General features: G+C 44.3%; 1 protein-coding gene across 2 annotated transcripts in view; it reads right to left on the minus strand.

Annotated features, from left to right (window-relative positions):
- Positions 1 to 19,382, minus strand: part of nhsl1b (NHS-like 1b) — a 117,354-nt gene that overhangs the window by 28,194 nt on the left and 69,778 nt on the right. Inside the window, exon 1 of one of the 2 annotated variants that reach the window (XM_078289971.1) lies at positions 782 to 968. The exons of the other annotated variant lie outside the window; for it this stretch is intronic. Coding sequence (XP_078146097.1) covers positions 782 to 836 — 55 coding nt within the window. The 5' untranslated portion in view covers positions 837 to 968. Of the gene's footprint in view, positions 1 to 781; positions 969 to 19,382 lie in introns of those variants that run through there. 2 annotated transcript variants of the gene reach the window in all.

The following is a 19,382-nucleotide window of genomic DNA, read 5'->3' on the forward strand; positions in this document are numbered from 1 at the left end:
GCTATAAATACACCTGAGATTAGAGTAGGTACAAGCAGCTTGGCCTGCATCAACCAGGTCTTTGTTACTCATCCTCACATGCTTAATACATAGCCACTGATAACATAATAGCCTTGACACAATACCTGGTGCATAGGCTTAACTATGGTTTCTGGTTACTCTGAATCAATCACCCTGATATTGAACTCAAATTTTCCAAAATATCTAGACCTAAATAAACACACAACAATTTCAAAATTGTCCCAAGAAGAAGGAAAACAGGGCAACTACTTCCAATAAGGCAGTTGGGATATTAAGTGCTACCAGCTGCCACCTTTACAAAGGTTGTTGGGTCATTTAGTGCTAATAGTCGTCAGCCCTTTAAAGTCTTGGCCCGCTGGTTACCTGGTAACAGGGACCAACAGAGGACTGTCTCTGGGCTCAGCAGAGGCAGCAGTGAAGCAGTGGAGCTGTCATGTAAAAACGACTCCCTCAGCTCACCCACAGGAAACAATTAGTTATACTACAACTACGCACAAACCGTTAAGGATGGTACATGTTAGACGAATTGTCCACTTTTGGTAGAGGCTGTTTCTAAAATTGCTGAAGCAAGTGCAAAGCGGTAGGAAATTGAGACGGCCAAAGAAAATTTCAGTCAAAATGATGCAAAACAAGGCTAAACGTCACTTCCAATGCAAATTCTAATTAACTTCACTTGCTTTCATGTGGAAAATAAGGTTCAAACTACTAACAGGGTAAAACGACTCATGACGAGTATTGAAAAGAAGTAACCATGTCTTACCCTTCCTTTTGAAGTATTTGATCACAGATTTTAACGAGGTCCCGATAAACACCATTATTCCGGTTGGGGTGTGTGTGTCCCTCTCCTAGAGAAAAGTGCCCTTGTAAGGCACAAATAGGCCCGACAAAGCCAAGGAGTGAGGGAGAGAGAGAAGACGGGATGGACGAGTGCTGCGTCGGTTCTCCTCCGCTCACATTCTCCCTCTACGGTGGCTTGGCTCAGAGTGGGTCTGAGTGTGTGTGTGTGAGAGTGTGTGTGTGTCTACTACGCTGACAATGAGCCTCTCCCCCTATCTCTCTCTCTCTAAACACACGCATGGTCCACCCCCCTACTACTCCTCCCTCAGGCAGTCCAGTCCTCGGAGACACACACACACACGCACACACACCCACAGCGGGAGGGGTGTAAGACCGGCCCCTCTGTTCCTCTGTGCTTTGGTTACCAAGGAGTTCTGCCTGCCTCTCCCTTTATTTCTCATCATCAATCGCGCTTTCTCTCTCTTACTCCTTCTCCCTTGCACTCCAGGACTCAGAATATAGCTGGAATTTAAACATGCTTTATTAGAATGAACGAGCACGCTCGTACCACATCTTCCCGCTGCCTCTCTTCTCCCTACTTTCTGCTCTGACTTGGGTTCTTGCAAAAGCGCTCAGTGTGTTCTCTCGCTTTAAATCTTTCACCGCTACGACCGACTCATCTGGGGAATATTTATGCATCTACTTAAACTATCAGCTACCCCTCCTAGAGAGACTTGTACAGCCCCGAAAAACAGACATGTTGAGTTTTTTTCACAAGGCGTTCTCGGGGGAATTTGGCTTCCACCTGCATGCAAAGTGCAATGCAAACAGGAAACTCATTACATACGTCACGCTGATGTAGTAATTCATATATAGCATTTAAATCAATTATCTTGTTGGATTTCATTTATTGTTTTACTGTTTGTAAAGCAGTACTGGCTGTACCTATTACATTCCAGTATTCAGGATTCCAAAGAGCCCCAAAAAACAGGGAAAATGAGTTTGTGCGTATTATCTATATATAAACATCTCTTTTTTACTCTTTTTTCACTGATTTTCTATCATCCCCCCTCCTCTGTCTGATCATTCCCAGCCTGCTGTGTGAGCACATGGCCACTGAATCTGTGCCACATGAATATAGATCACATACAATCCACCCATTGTCCGATCTGCTCACAATCTATCACACGCACACACACACACACACACACGCACACACACACACTCATGCACTCACCCAGGCCCCCATTCAGACAAACACGTAGGCATACACACACATGCAAACACACACACACACACACACACAAGGGCACCGGCGCCCCTCCCTTCTGCAACCCTATTTCTTTTCAGCCCAAATGGATGGCGGGGGGAGGAGGGGCAGGGCGGTGGGTGAGTGGAGGGGAGGGGGGCTGCAATAAGAGCTTGAATGGGTCTGCAAATGATCCTTGAATTTGTGGGTAAAAATGTCCCTCCCCTCCTCCCTCCCTCCCAGACCTTGCTCGTCTGAACCTTCACTCAGCCCGTCTCTGAAGTGCTGTGTGGGTGTACAGACAATAGTTTGGGTTTGCTTGTGTTCATGCTTAGTAATATACCTTTTTCTACTTTTTCTACTTTATTGTATGTTGTGCAAGGTCCCTTTGTACTGTATGTGGTGTGCTGTTGTCCTTGTACCATGTTGCATCAGTATAAATTAGGAAACTCTTTACATTGGCAATATGTCTTGCATATTTATTTTTGTATTTGGTGGTTAAAGAAATTTGGATTCTGATGCTCCTACACTGTCAGAGACACAGAAAGCCATTCTCCATGTGGCAAACTTTTCTCACTTATCTCTATTTATTTCTCTCAGAGTCCCCACGCTTTGTCAATCGGCTCAGACAATATTTGACGTGTATTGTCCTGTTTGGCACGTGTACAGCAGTATTACGATAATACGATAATGTATGCAGATGCGAGCCCAAGCAGCATCGCTCATTACAGAGCCTATTGTTCTCAGGACAGTGACAACACACACTCACACGCACACACACACACACACACACGCACACACACAGTGACAGACAGGTCAACAGCTCTATCTGCTGAAGGAGGGCCCCAAATCTAGGACACCTCTAGGATTAGGGCTATCTAGCTATTCATCCATACATCCTTCCGCCCGCCTCAGACAAGATTAGAAGAGCGGAGACATCCAACCCCCCCCACCATACCCCACAACAAACAATATCAATCTTTCATCTGTTCATACTCCGAACAGCATCCGGGGGAAGCGTACTGACTGAGAGGATGAAGCTTGGCTCTCCAGAGGAAGCTCATTTAGAATGGTAAACATCAGAGATTATCATGAACACACTATTAAATAGTAATCCTACTAATATTAGCCCTTGATTATGCAATATATGAATCTTGAGGAGATTACTTAATCATTGAGGCAATATTTTCTTTTCCTTCCCATTTTAAAACGTAGGCCTAATCCTTAAAATTTCCTCATAGCAAACGCTCATAAATATTCATGAGATGTCACGTGCAAGTCTTATTCTTTAATTCTTGCAAGATGAAACTAAAAATAATTCCTTGAGATAATTACAATTGGCTTGACAGTATCAAGCAATCATTAGCATTCAACCACAAAAACCAAGCATATGTTCATTAGTATTAGGCCCTATGGCAAGACAGCGATTCGCTTGTACAAAGCATTATGTCCTCTAGTAAAACAACCACTGGTGTGCTCAAGTGAGAAGGAGGTGAACGTAGTAAAAGAAAGGAGAAAAAGGAGGAATGGGCGCTATGTGGGTGATTAACGAGTCTTGTTGGATTAGACGTTGTAATTAAGACTCAAGGGTGAATCTGACAGACCGATAATAAAGGAGAGAGAATGATGAGGGACTCCTGTTCTGTCCTCCTCTCTTTCTCTCTTCGTCTTCCCCGCCCCGTTTTCACACCCCATTTGGATCTCCCCCTCAACCTGGCAGAGGCGGCTGCAACTACACACACATAAGCCCCTTTCACACATGAAACCCGTCAAAGTGCCAGATTGAGTGTGCTGGTAATGGTAGCAGTCACACACACACACAATCTCACATGTATCCAAGCAATGAGACTTCACCTCAGTCAGACATGGGTTTATTCACCAAGTACAATGAAGGTAGACAGGTGTGAGTCCACAACACTTTACCTCTAACCTACTTACACACTCTGTACTTTTTATACCCCAGACTGCTGAACTGAACCCCCATGCCCTCCAGCCCCAGTTCTATCATTCAACCAATTCCCAATACACACACCTCCCCCCTCTGGTTCAATATGATAGTCTATCAAACATCCGTTCAAATGCCCAAAGTGCCGTTGCCTTACACGTCCACACATGAGTGCGTACACACACACACACACACACACACACACCTCCCCCTACTTCTGACAGGTCTCAGCTTTTATTTCTCTAATTGGACTTAAAGAAGAGAGAGCTGAGCTGAGCCACTAAAACCCCTCAACTCTACCTTATCCGCTAATGTCAGATCTCTCTCTCTCCCTCTCCTCCACTTCTCTCCATCTCTCTATCCCCGATTTCTTTTCACCCTTTCTTGTTTTTCTCCCTTCCTCTCCTCTCTCTCTCTCTCTCTCAGACATGAAAGCTTTCATGACTGTTAAGGTAATCCAGCCCATATTGATTTTCCCAGTTTTTTTCTCTTTCTTGTGTTCTCCTGTTCAGGCCCTGACCTTGCACACCTTCGCCTCAGCAGAAAACTCGCCAAGTGGAGATAAGCGACAAAACGTGAGGAGTGGAAAACCTGCCAGGTATTTGTTTCACGCATGAGCACGCACGAAGACTTTGCATCTGTGCGTGCAACCTTGTGGAACGTAGAAAGTAGCAGAGTTGTTATTGAGCCACCAGATCTGAACATGTGACTTGATTTAAATGCAGAGTGTTTCCTGGGAGTTTGTCCTCAGTGGCATTGGTTAGAGACACACTGGAAGGTCGCTGGAATGAATCCCTGGACCTGAGGTAAGTGAACAAGAAGCGCTCTCCCCTCCCTCAACAATTAAGGTTCAGATGCCTTTGAGCAAGGCAATAAACAACCAATTGCTCCAGTGAAGCTGCTCAGCATAAGCACGGTTTGCTGATGGTGCCAGCTGGACATTATGGAAATCAAGTGTGGGTCGTGCAATCCGCTCTTTCAAATTATCAGCACAAAATGTGTTTGAGGGAGCGCTGTATAGTATGAGTGCACCCTTAGAAATGAGTGAGACTTAAATGCCCAAAAAGGGAAATCCTACAAAAACCCTGAAAAAAAACTCATCCTTCTCTCATTTCCTCCCCCTCTCCTTTTTTCTGTGAATGAAAATTCATAATTTATAGCGTGTGGAGGAGCATACTCGCTCTCTCATCCCTTGACCATTTTTTCATCCCTCCATCTCTGTGAATGAAAGCGTAGTATTAGGGGTCAAAGGGAATCTGATCGCTTGCTATCTTGTACTCTCCTGTGAGATGTGGACCAACGCATGAATAATCTATCAGAGAGAGAGAGAGAGAGAGAGAGAGAGAGAGAGAGAGAGAGAGAGAGAGAGAGAGAGAGAGAGAGAGAGAGAAGGTATGGCATGACGATAGCTGGGGCTGGGTGATGTACCATATCTTGTACGGATCCATAAAAGGGATGTATTTCTTTAAAAATGTTATTGCTTTTACTATTTTACTGTTGTTTTGTTCAAACCATACAGTTAGTATGGTTGGTTAGTATCAACAGTTATCAATCTGAACAAGAGGTGAAACTCATCGGTTGGTATCCTAGAGCCATGTACTTAAAAAAAAAATAATTGACTGTAAAAAACAAATACTTATTATTGCAATGCCATCAGATAGAAAAATGACTATCATATATTTTGATCCTATTGCCTGGCCCTATAGCCTCTGAAAAGGTAAACATGAAAAGGAAAGAGACCACTCTATAGCAGTAACAAAAAAAGTGAGTTAGAAAAGTTAAAGTTCAAACTCCCTCCTGAATAAACATCAACTCTCTCACAAACACAAAACACACACACACACATAAGCCAAGGTGACACAGAGGCAAGGCTGAGTAAACAAGCTGTGAGGACTGTTATTCTGGCACTAATGATTTTAGCATGGGGCAAAGTTCCCACACATCTCACACACACACACACACACACACACACACACACACTGAGTTCAGTGAGGTCTCACACTCGTTGAATGACCTTTCTCTGACACCCAGAACACCAAACTCTCTTCCTCTCTCCGTCTCTCTCTCTCTCTCTCGTCTCTCTCTCTCTCCGTTCCCTATGTTCAGCAGGTCACTGAGACAGAGGTTACTGAGTAACTCCACATCCTCCTTCCTTCCCACCCCCCATCTCGTCTTTTTCCTCCCTCCACCCCTCTCCTGGTCTTTCCGTCTGACCTGCTCCATTGAAGCAGCTTTAGCTAGCACTGGGATTCCAACACACACACACACACACACACACACACACAACCACAATACCCCCTCTCCTGCCCGCACACACACACAATCTTGCTATATGCATAGTACACGTTGAGAGAGAAAGAGAGACAAAACAAGAGCCATCACACCCAACTCACCCTCCAATACACTACATCATTATTCATTTTCAGCACACACACACACACACACACACACACACACACGCCTCACCCCGTAACACCCCCCAACAGTCATTCACTCCTCTATAGCAAACTGTTGTCAAACTGTTGCCCTCGCCATTTACCATTGGAGAGTCAAGGGTAACAAGGGTGTTGTGGTTAGTCTGGTGCTTTTCAATGGGCCCATCAGCAATGTCTTTACCTGACTACATGCTGGATATGGCGGGGTTATGGGAGGTCAGACTGAAGGGGCTGTCTTTGTGTGAATGTGTGGTAAGAGAGAGATGTCTACTTCAAACCACTAGAGTGGCTCACAACATTTCATTCCAGTGACAAAGTGTGTGTGTGTGTGGAGTGGGGGTATAGCCAGGTAAAATACTTTACCTGCCACTTAAACAAATAGAAGAGTATGTGACGTCAATCCATTCAAGGCCCCTGCACTTTGTGTGTGTGTGTGTGTGTGTGTGTGTGTGTACACGATAAGCCAATGCAAAATATTTCACCAGCCACTTGAGTTGGCACAAATAGGGGAGATTTTATGTGAGTTCAAGTTAGTGGCGAAAACCACTGCATTGTGTGTGTGTGTGTGTGTGTGTGTGTGTGTGTGTATGCGTGTATGCGTGTGCATGTGTGTGCTGAGTATTCTTCTCAGTGAAAGGCAGTGGGGCCTCCTTCTATAGGCAGCTCCTCCTTTGTGATCCATGAGAAAACCTTCTAAGACCGGGCGACACCCTGCAAACTACACAGCGCTGAGAACGCACTCACCATCACTAACACATTCAGACCTTGTTTGTGTGTGTGTGTGTGTATATGTGTGTGTGAGTGTGTGTGTGTACTCACGCATGCGTATGTGCATATCCTAGCACTGATGTGGTGACAAACGCAGATTTGTGTTTTCTGTTCAAACAACCATGTAGCGGTTCTCACACAGCTCGGTGTGTGTGAATGTGTGTGTATGAGTGAAACGTCTTTGATGAGGACAGCACAATACTAATGTGGGCTGGGGAGCCAAAGAGAGGAAAAATGGAGATGTATCAAAAGCAAAACTTTGCACAAAGACTTCCAAAGAGGATGAGAAGAAGAAAGAGAGATGGGAAGAAAAGTTTGCATACACAAAAATGTTCAAAGATTCTTTGATGTGGCAAAAGCAGAGCCATTTTGCTGGGTAGAGATGAGCGCCAGGATAGAAAAGGAAGTGATTAAGAGTACAAAAGGATAGAGGGAGAGGAGACAGAGGTAGCTGGAGAAGTAAAGGCAGGGGTGGAAGGAAGAAAAACAGAAGGAGAGAGAAGAGAGATGGATGGCAGATGGAAAAGCCTGCATGAGTGAGTGTGAATGCAAAACATCCTTAAAGCTAAAGAGTTAATAAAAATGGCTATGCACACATATACACAGGAAGACACACAAACACACACACACACACACACACAAAAGCCCAGCAGGCTCGGCGGTCATGCCTAATTTTCTCTCCATTGGCGTCTGACCCGGGCACTCCCTGCCGACTCCCTTTGAAATTCAAGCCAGTGAATAAGAGAGAAAGAGAGACGGTGACAGAGACAGAGAGAATAGATAATAGGTGTATGTATCTATGTCCAAGCATGTGTGAAGCAGAACGCATGGAGAGACAAGACTGTGCCAGAGCTGGATCTCTGTGTAGATCTTCTCTATTGAAACATAATGTTTAAGCATGGCGTCTTTGTGCCTCAGCATGGTAGCTAAACAAGGACCAACTAAGAAAACTAACGCTAACATAGGAGTCATTTCATCGTCAATTTTATAATCTTGCCATTCAGAAACGTTGGTGTTACTAGTGCTACTAAAATGTTAGTTGACCTGCCTTAAGGCCTCAGAAGAAGAGTACAAATACTGTTGTCAGGGAGCCAAAAGTGATAGAGAGGCGTGCAGCCGTTAAATAAGTCCTCCCTATGCATTCAACGAAGGAACCTTTATAGCCTAATGTTAGCTTCAGTAGAATAAAAGAAAAAAAAAAGAAAAAAAATGTGCGCCCCTGTTGAGCAGGGAGTTTAAACGTTGTTATTTTACGAGCAGGCTGCTTTGTACGCCCGTGTTTTCGGTCCCTGCAGGGAGGGTGGCAGTTTTGTTCCTGACTCGGGGCGCTTTATGTCCCCCTGTCAGGATGGATTTGTGCCCAACCGTCCTTTTCACCCCTAGTGACAGAGTTGTAAATCTAACCCCATTGGCCTGTTACCCCTCTTAAATTGGCGGGAAAATATTAAGAAGTTGAAACTTAATCTCAGAAAAATACTATACAAAATACAAAAGTGGCATATTCCTTGCTATAAAGTTTTCAAATTTGAAAAACATAAATACTGAAATACTGAGTACTGCCAGTCTAAGCACCACTAAAACAGTAAAAGCAATTTTTAGCTCTGACATTCACTCATTTTTCAACTGAACTATCCCTATTCTAAATTCTGACTAGGGAGCTCTAACATAGTATTGTGTGCTACAAGTTTGGATATAATATCATATAATAATTTCCCAGTGGGTAAGTCCCTCCAGCCAGTGGTGCAGTGCAGGATAGAGACAGAGCCTGGTAGCCTACGGACCACATTAGGAGCCATTATTATCCAGCCACCCTGTCTCCACTCATATCGACTCCAGGCCCTTCTCACTCTCCAGTGAAACCTCCTAGGACCTGCCACATCAATAACCACGAGGCCTAAGTGTGTGTGTGTGTGTGTGTGTGTGTGCAGTGTGTGTGTGTACAGTGTATGCGTGTCCTATGCATACTGATATGATGTCTCATGAGTCCCATGCATTATGGTGGCTAAAAGCAGGCTGACATCATTGTGCATGCTTTTGTATTTGAGTGTGTGTGTGTGTGAGTGTGTATATGTGATTGTGCAAGTGTGAATGTGTGCTTGCAGCTGTTTCTCCAATCTATTACATTTAGATAAGAGACCTTGTCACACATTACAATCTGGTCCTTATAAAGGCCTGCATGTATTGTACTCCCCATACCCTTTCTCATTTCTGCATCTTTGTCTTTCTCTCTGCTATTGACACACACACACACAGGCTCTTGCACATATAGGTTATAAGACAATACATGCATGCATGTACCTATAGTGTACATGCATGCAAGCATGTAACCACACACAAATGCTTATACTCACACCCACACACACACACGTATGGATGCCTGCACACACAACATTATGTTGGCTGCCACACTGGCTTCCTGACCTACATTTCAACACCAGGGCTGGCTGCTCTTCTCTCCTAAGGGCCTGTGTGTGTGTGTGTGTGTGTCTCCTACATCATAGCAACCCCATCATTAATCCAATCTTTTAATTAACTTCACACACAAATCGCCATAAATCTGACACAAACACACAGATATGATACACTGTGGAGTAGCCTGCTTTGTAGTGGTCCACAGGGCCTACCCAATGTGTGTGTGTGTTTATGCAACACCAGTTTAAAGACTCACATAAACCTCACAACTGGCTTAATTAAAAGTATGATGTTAGAGCTGGCCAGGCTGGAATAATGACAGTGATCAATAGGACAGAGTCAGAATGGCATTACAGTTGCATAAACAACATTGATTCATGAGTAGCGATATTATATTGCATTATATTGCATATTGTACATTTAAAGTATTTAGCTGACACTCCAATCCAGAGTGATTTACTAGAAGTGTAACAGCAGCATAAGCTTAAGTTCCTATCAGCAGCATAAGACACAGCTAATAAGGACTGCAGTGGTGAAAACAAACAGCACTCAGACAGGAGAAGTCAAAAATATTCCTTAGCTTAGCTGTTACAGCTGGATACATGACCTTGGGTGTATATAGTGATGTGCCATTGGTGTCATTAGCATGGCAGTCATGCTCAGCTCATGTTGCTGAAGGAGAGGGTCTTGTCTGATTCAGACAGAGAGGCACACAGACAGACTGAGCTAATTTAGGTTAAGTGCCTCTGCTAGCTCAAGGGCACAAAGCAACAAGCCACCTGGGGCTAGCCTGCATCAGGGTGGAAAGTTGATGTGTGTGGTGTGTGTGTGTGTGTGTGTGTGTGTGTATATCAGCAGATAGGGGTGTACCAATTGGAAGTGTGTTGGAGTCATGTCAACCACAATGTGTGTGTGTGTGTACATGCAGCTCCTCCACTGGAAGAGCAAAATTAACACTACCATTTGACCCACTTCCCAGATTGCACCTCAATTCTCATCAGCAATGACACTAGGTCATGGGGGCATGCGACACCACCTAGCCAATCAACAAACAGAGATACAGACAACTGACCAATGACCACAGATTCAGGAAGTCAACCAGCCTCGGGGCTGCAGCCAAATCAGGGGTCAGATTTGGAAGTTGGATGTGAGTTCTGGTGGCTGGCAGTGATTATTATTATTAACCAATACCTTCACACACGCATGATTGGCTTTGGCTCTGTTCCGTCTCGCCCAACGCATCAATCCAATTTATGTCTCCTCTCTGTTAGTTGGTTGGTTAGAGAATAGGCTCACAATTTATGAAAACTGTGCCTATCAAGCAATGTGACGACATTCCCTTTGTGACAGAGTGAACAAGATCAAGGAAGACATGGGATGAATTAAATAACGTCCCACTTACTCAGTGATGTCATATCTTTTAGGTGACATCATTCTGGTATGACAAAAGTACCAGCCTTCAGGCTATCCTATATACAGTATAGGCTAACCGCACTATATATACAGATCACTATTGATCCATTGTTTACCCTATGTTATATGACTGCTGCAGATAACAGTTTGATCCTGGTACTGGTACTGGTATGTGAGTGACCACTGAGTTTGTGCTTGTATAACCGCACCATGTAATCTAATAATAATAACAACGTGATACTTAATTGATCTCCGAAAGGCAATTCTCTTTTCACTTTCCCCTGGCAGGGAGGTCAAAGGTCAGAGGTCAGGGCCAACTGCAGGGCAACACACCTGGAGCTGTTAAGGATTAAGTGTCTTGTTCAAGGACACTTTAGCAGGGCGGATGCTTGCCAACTCTGGGGCTTGAGCCCGGCTCCTCTGCTTGAGGAGCAATCACCCTTCTGCCCATAACTCTTCCCTTTATCTGTATAGATTTTCCAAATCTGATTTTATAATTATCATCAGAACCAATTTAAAGGGCTACTGAGGACAATAAAGTGCCCAGATCCTTTGCAAAAGTCTTAGGTAGGTTGGTATCTGTTTTGACTCACAGCGGGACTGGGCCAGTACATAAATACTGTAGTATAATGCTAAATCTGGTGTAATGCCATGGTAAAGACAGAGAGGTTTAAATATGTCTCAGGACAGACTGGCTTAGTGCTCACAGGACAATATGGATCAGTATCACTAGAAAAACACACACACATGCATGCAAGCACGCACGCACGCATACACATGCACACACACTGAAGCCATTGTGGGAGTGGCGGTGTCATCTGTCTAATCAAACAGACTTGGGGATACGTGTCTACGGTGTGTGTGTGTGTGTGTGTGTGTGTGTGTGTGTGTGTGTGTGTGTGTGTGTGTGTATGAGTGCGTGTGCGCATACGTGCGTGCGCAAGGAGGGGGTCATCCACTGATAATCCTATCCTGAGACCTCGTCTGGGAAATAGCCGGACCCCAAATCCACTTAACCCCTCCCTCTCTCCTCCTCCCTCCTGCCCTTCATTAATAAACAGCCCCCTCTTCCTCCCCTCCTTCTCCTCTCTGTCCACCCTTCCATCTATCCATCCCTCCCCCTCTGTCACATCTGAGCTATTATGGAGGGATGGAGGGATTAATAGAGAGAGCAAGCCTCGAGTGCGCCCTTCTAATGGGCCCCCAGGGAAACAAGGCTAGTTCCCTGATCAAATACCCCCAAAATTTAAGACCTCTATTATTCCAAATTCAATTTCTCGTGACGCCTTATGTCTCTTTTTGGTGGAGATAAATGTGTGTGTTCTGTCTGATAGGCAATTAATTCAATGCTAATTTTCTAAGGTAATTAACATAATCCCATCAGTATGTTCAATTATGTTAGTCTCACACACTAAATAATTTTTTTGTACTGTACAGCCATTTTCTTTAAAGTGGTTAAAACTGATGATTCACACATTATCACCTTTGAAAGGTTACAGCCAGTAGAAAGACTGTAATTTCTCTCATTGAATGATCCTCTCTGCTTGCCTGTAATACAATGACACCTTGTGGTGAAAATGTGCAACAACTGAAATAAATGAAATACACTTAGGTTTTCCAATGTCTTACCCAGTAGCTCTGTTGAAAAAGGTCTACAACTGTCATGTAATTTAGCTTCAGCTATAAACAAACCACATTAAAACAAAAGTAAAGTCATTGCAACACATTCCCCTGTAGTTTTACAAGCAGTAACGATGTCTTTAGCTCAATACGACCAACCAGCTTCCCTTTCTCTACCTTTCTCCCTCTTTTCTGCCTTTAACCCGCTCCTTTCAGCCCTAATCCATCTACACGTGGAGTGGAAAACCCTCAGAAAGAGACGTTGCCATGGTGAGGACAACTCATTAACGAGACAGATTTAAAAGAGCCTCTTAAATTCACTTTCTCTCTTCTCCCTCCCTTCCCTCTCTCCTCAAATAATGAGTCTCTATGGGGGGACATGAGCTTTTCAGAGGCTTGGCTTTTCTTACCGAGGCTTAATGGAACCTCCAGCTGATTGGGACATAAAGGGGCCTGGGCCTGAGGATAAGGCAGGAGGAGGGAGACTGGGGCTGGGGTACAAGGTGGAGGAGAGAGAGGGCTGGGATACATGCTATGATTTTAACCAGAAGCTATACCTGAAAATCTGACTGTGTTGACTGGGAGGATAGAGGGAGGCTACGGGGCTATTCAGAACCACTGGTGTGGGATAAAGGCTTGTGGCCTATCGGCTAATAGATGCTTTCTGTTGGATGCGTCATTTTCCAAGCAAATAATCAGTGAAATACACATGGTTGCCATTGAGTGGGTGTGTGTACTTCAAATTCTCTAAACCCTTTTGGCATTTTAACATATGATGAATTCTTTGCAAAAATGCTGCATATCCATGTTGGAAAAACTTAAGTCTGTAAAAATTTTTTACCTGACATTCATCACTCAACATTGCTAAAGCATTAGACAATCCGTTTTTTCATGTTGTCAACCAAGGACGTACGCTATCAACATCATTTAGGAATGTAACTCTGTGTATAGACTATTAGCAGACTGGTCAGTAGGGCAAGCAGGGCCAGAAACCCAGAGGACCTGAGTGGGAGCAGCATGGGGTGGAAAAAAAAAGCTCCTTCTGGCAACAGCACTCATTAAAGAAATGAGCTGTGACTAAGGTCAGCCCGGCCATGGAGTGCTTAAACGCATTTATCCTGCACTATGGCACAATTAGATTTTTCAATTAGATTGTCTGACAAACAGCAAGAGCACTGTTGAACTGATTGAGGCTAATGAAGAAGACAAAAGCTGTGGCTGGAGCAATTAAGGCTTGCAATCGCATTTGTGTTCAAGGTCTCTTGGCACCACGACAGACTAAAAACAAACTCTTGCATTCAGAATATAATTTTTGTTTTCTTTGTAATTTCATGGGTGTTGTTGTTCTAAAACCTTCCACTATGTGGTTTCTGTTGGCATTTAGATTATGTTTTTTCCAGTGAAATGTGTCTTAGCTTGTCATGACTGATTTGTTTTGTTGTTTTTTTAGAGGTACAAAGAACAAAGTAGCAGAGAGGGTGTTTTTTAAAAAAATTAAAATGAAACACAAGTGCGCACACACGTACACACACACATCCAAGCATTGATCAGCACCAAGCATAAACACATTCACCCCATTAAACTGTTTGGACCACCTGTCTAATTGTATTAACCCCTGACAGAAAGGGACTTCACCTCTGTGATCATAGACACACAAAGACACGAACGCACGAACACACACACACACACACACAAACAAACACACACACACACACCGCAAGGCCCCGGTCTTATTTCAACCCAGCGGTGTAAGTTATAACCTTTCGTCATGTGCTTCTCATCAGGGCGCCTGCAGAACAGGCCTGCATACACATAAATATCCACACTCTGTGAAACCTGAGTCAAGTTAAAGGGGCACCAGGAACCAAGGGGGAGAGAGAGAGAGAGAGAGAGAGAGAGAGAGAGAGAGAGAGAGAGAGAGAGAGAGAGAGAGAGAGAGAGAGAGAGAGGGTGAGAGAGGGTTAGACTGATACTGATAGGGCTGGAGACAGGCTAGCTAAAGACCTGCATGTGTCATCGCCGCAAGAGCTGTCTTCATCTCATTCATCCACAGAGCCTGGGTGCCGTATGGTGCCCATATGGTGCAGTACACTGACCCAGCCACTAGGAGGCTCCCTATGTCAACAGGGAGCGAGTGACAGGGACAATAATGAAATGAAAATGGAAATGAGTAAGAAAGAAAGAAAGAAAGAAAGAAAGACGAAAGAAAGAAAGAAAGAAAGAAGGAAAAGAAGAAAGAAAGACAAAGACATTTAATAGAATTCACTGCAGAAGAATTTGAACAGAAGGGAAAAGCTGCCAGTAGAGAAAACAGAAGCAAGATGAACAGCCTATAGGTATTTAATTCAGTTCTTTGTAAACCTCCTATCTACTAGATGTGCTTTATTCAAACCTACCAATCCTCTCTGGTCTCACAGCTCCCTCTGTTTCCATCCTCTGACACATCTGGTCAATAGAAAGATGAATGTCTCTGCTGATTCCAGTGATTATCTAGCTGTTTATGTCCTGATGTGATAATCAGGCCTTTAAGTGAAAGTCAGTTGTACACAGATGGGGCTGAGAGGGCCACTTACACCTGATGCCCCCTGGCATACACACTGTTCTCCCCGACTCTCTCCTCTCTCCTTTCCCCTCCTTAATGGCTTCCCGTCTCCCAAATGAAAAGCCAGCTGAGCCCTGAACAAGACCCACTCTATTAATCTGACTAGATTAAATATTACAACAATTTGTCACGCAAATGCACTTTTACACACTGATAAAGACACACAACCCCCTCTCCTCAACATTCAAATACACTCTAGCTTCGCACTCTCCCCTTAAAGTAATTACCTGCGACATTTTCATATAAATAAATGTCTGTATTCTCTATTGCTGATTGCTACAACACAATAGATTTTTCCCGGGAAAAATCCTCTCGTGCAAAGGAAGTGATGCATTTTCTGTTTTGCAGTTTGTTTGGAATAAGTAGAAGAAGAACTGGGTAGTTAGCATGAGCAGCAATAGCCACCATGGACACACACACACACACACACACACACAAATACATGCAGACAGACAGAATTGTAGACACACACATACACACACATATAGGCAGCCAAGCCCCCACACATACACACACAGAAACACACACAACTCCACGTACAACTCGATTACCTCCCACTACTTGTCAGTGATGACTTCATTAGGCGCTGGTCACACATGATGGAGGAGCAGCCATTAGCCAGTCACTAGCCAGCCATTACCTATTAGGCCTTTAACAAGCTGAGAGGTCCCCGTCTGTTAGATACACCACTAGCCATACATCACCCTTAGATTATCCTTTACCTCCATTACCTCCTATCCAATGAATGACTACAGGGAAGGGGACAGGAAAGCGAATGAGGGTTGGACTGAAGCGGATTTGGTTAGTTCACAGACATACGGATGGATAAACACAAAGACAGACAGACATGCAGTCACACACACAAACACATACAATGCGAAAGAGAGACAGACAGAGACAGAGAGGCGGACAAAGTTGCTTTGAAGGACAACAGAGCCTTAACTAATTTTACAGTTGAATGACCCTAACCGACCCTTAACCCCCGATTCCCGAAATTGTGTGTGGGTGTGAGTGTGAAATCCCTTTCTTTTCTTCATCCTATTAAGATTTGCTGTGTCATGCTCTCTACGCCATTGTTCTCCATCCCAAACCTGCTATTGGTGGGTTTCAAGCACGTTCAAGGACTAAATGTGTAGTTGTGTTTACACATTTAATGTTTGTGTGTGTGTGTGTGTGTGTGTGTGTGTGTGTGTGTGTGTGTGTGTATGTGCAAGCCTAGTAGGAGCGACTAATGAATCACAATGTGGTTTTGGGAATGTTTTCTTTTCCCAAAATCCCAATGTTACTGAGTCAGAGGAGAGACAAGCTCCTTTGTGTGGACGTCCTTCAGCACAGGGTCGGGAGGATAATGTCTGATAAGGCTTTCAGTCAGCCAGGAGGACTAGTCAACTGGCCTCTGTGACACCTTAACCACAATGGCTAAAGCCCAGAGTTTAGGGCACTGGGGCACTGGGTCAGAGTCACTGGACCTGCACTGGCTTAGAGAGGAGGAGGAGGGGGGAAGGAATGGAGGGGAAACAGGGAGAGCGTCTTCCTCTTTCTTATGCCTTTTCTCTCCTGTCTCAACCTTAGGGGATAGATAAAGGGGGGCTTTTTTCTCCCCTCTTACCATACATGCATATGCAATTTACTGGATTCTTTCATCTAGCGCCTTACAGTACCATGAGTGCATACATTTTTGACATCGGGTAGCTCCAGTGGGAATCGAACTCCTAACACTGGCAGCATCAGTGCCATGCTCTATGTGTTGACCTACAACAGAGATTGGAAATGTGTTTGTGTTTGTGTGAGGGAGAGGGAGGGAGAGAAGAAGAGGTGAGGCCAAAACATAAACCGTCCCGATTCCCACCGCCACAATCAAATAACCCTAACTGATTTCCACCAGCGCTCCCCCTATAAACGCAGCCAATCCATTTAATTTGGCCTCATCTTGTTACTCTGCGAGCCTGGCCTCCCTCAGGTACTCTTCCCTGGGGAGCCGTTGGCCCTGATTGGCCGATAGCTGAACCTGCCTTCCCACCGAGGGATTATGGGGGATCTGGTGGAACACCTGCTCCACCTCTAAACTGATATGAAAAAAAAACGAGGAAGGGAGGGGAAGGCAGAGACAGACTACTGATAGAGAATATTTTAAAGAGGTATAATAGAAGAGAATAACAGATTGGTGCCACTTAGATTTGTAATGTAACAAAATAAATAGTTATCTAGAGAATTCAAGCAGCAAAACAGGAAGATATGAGTATGTGGGTAGTGACAGCACAGCATGCAAAGCAGTATAAAAACACGATAAACGCATAGAAACAAAGTGCATAAAGGAAGACAGAGATAAATAGACACAAAGGGCGAATTAGCCAAAACCCAAGTTTGTATGTATGTGTGTGTATGTGAGGGTCGTCTGTTCAGCGGTGCACGAATACTGGGTGACTGGGAGGTTGATTCGACATACAGAGGCCAGACAATACTGTACCCATGGCGGCGACATCTTGAGCTGTCACGGCCTGTTAGCCAAAGCAGGCGTGAGGACGGGCCGCGCTCGTCTGGGAGCGCTTTGTTACGCTAAACGCACAGGAATAAGTGATGCAGTCTTAGACGCACACACACACACACATACACACACAAACACATTGCAAAGTACTTATTTGAAGTGGATGGATACACAAAATCTCAAAATGGTATAATGACAAACATAGAAAACAAAAGTTACAATACTACTGCTAGTAAAACGTAATCCTGACCCTTCAACCCTCCCTCTTCAATTACCTTCCTTCTTCATTTGTATGCATTTTGCTGATGCTCTAATAATTGCAACAGTAAAATAAGCTTAAATTTCTATATCACCAACATTACAAGCAGCCACTAGTAAGGAGTGCAATCTCAGATCCATAGTGCCATGACAATATTCCTGTGATCGCATAATGATCATAAACAGGGAAGAGCTAGGAAAAGAAATAGAACAAGAGTTAAAGAGAGATTGACTCTTCTCTTTTATCCTTTGGCACTCTCTCCTCTTATCTCCCTGATGGCTGCTTCATGTAGTGGCGGAGGTGAAAGTGGGTCACCTCCATGACCCCGCCAGTGTCAGCTCCATCACCCCCATACTGTCAGCTCCGTTACACTTCCCGGCAGGCCTGGCCCATCACCTCCAGCTGCTAGCTATTGTGTCCTGTTCCCAGGGGTGGCCACCCAGGGGAGTATCTTTAATTGGAAAGTTCTACCGTCCCAACAGAGGATGCAGTTTGGTCTGGATGCAAGCATGCATGCAGACACACTCATATAGACACACACACACACACACAAAGAGACTACATGTGCCTCAAGAGCACCCATACACGCATGTAATGTGTCCATCACTGGATACATGCATGCATCACACTCTCGTGCACACACACCAACCCAGCCCTCAAATATACACATAATAAACCAGCGATGAAATAATACTACAACTTCTACTTAGAGATAAGCTAATATGGGAGACAAATGCCACTGAGGATAACCAATGGGCTATATGACAGGTTATTTATGCCTTAGTGATAGATAGCCATATAAGCTTTTCTACCGAGGGTCATCCAGCTCTGGCCTGAGGTGAGGACCCCCGCCACCACTCCAAAGGCCAAAGGTCTCTGGGGTCACAACGCCACAATCTGTGTTGAGGAGGCACCAAACGGCCAGCAAAACAGAGACACAAACACAAATATGCATGCACACTTGCATGCACAAAGACAGACGGCACAGATCGCACAAATTACAAGGGGATGCAAATCACCTAATGAGAAGGGACAAAGCCCGGCTTGGGAAAAGCTTCCACACGCGTCTCGTGAGTCTCTGGCACAGTGACACAAAGTGCATCACTATTTCCCACAAACTGTTCAGGTGACTTTGACAACATTTAGAAGCGGTGATGAGGCCGATACCGAAATCCGCAATTTTTCCACCCATATCAGCTGATACCAAAACAGATGCTGATATGCATGTTTGTAAGAACCTTAGTACAAATGCAGGTACAAAATAGGATAAGCTTTTCAGACATGCCTATCTTCAGATAACTGCTTTTTCAACAAAAGACCATGTTAGTTTTATTCTGTTGCTATTTGATAGTTGTAGTGACACACAAGTGACAAAAAAGGTCACAAAAATGCCAAT

Source organism: Centroberyx gerrardi, chromosome 18 (genome assembly GCF_048128805.1).
Source record: "Centroberyx gerrardi isolate f3 chromosome 18, fCenGer3.hap1.cur.20231027, whole genome shotgun sequence".
Taxonomy (NCBI): domain Eukaryota; kingdom Metazoa; phylum Chordata; class Actinopteri; order Beryciformes; family Berycidae; genus Centroberyx; species Centroberyx gerrardi.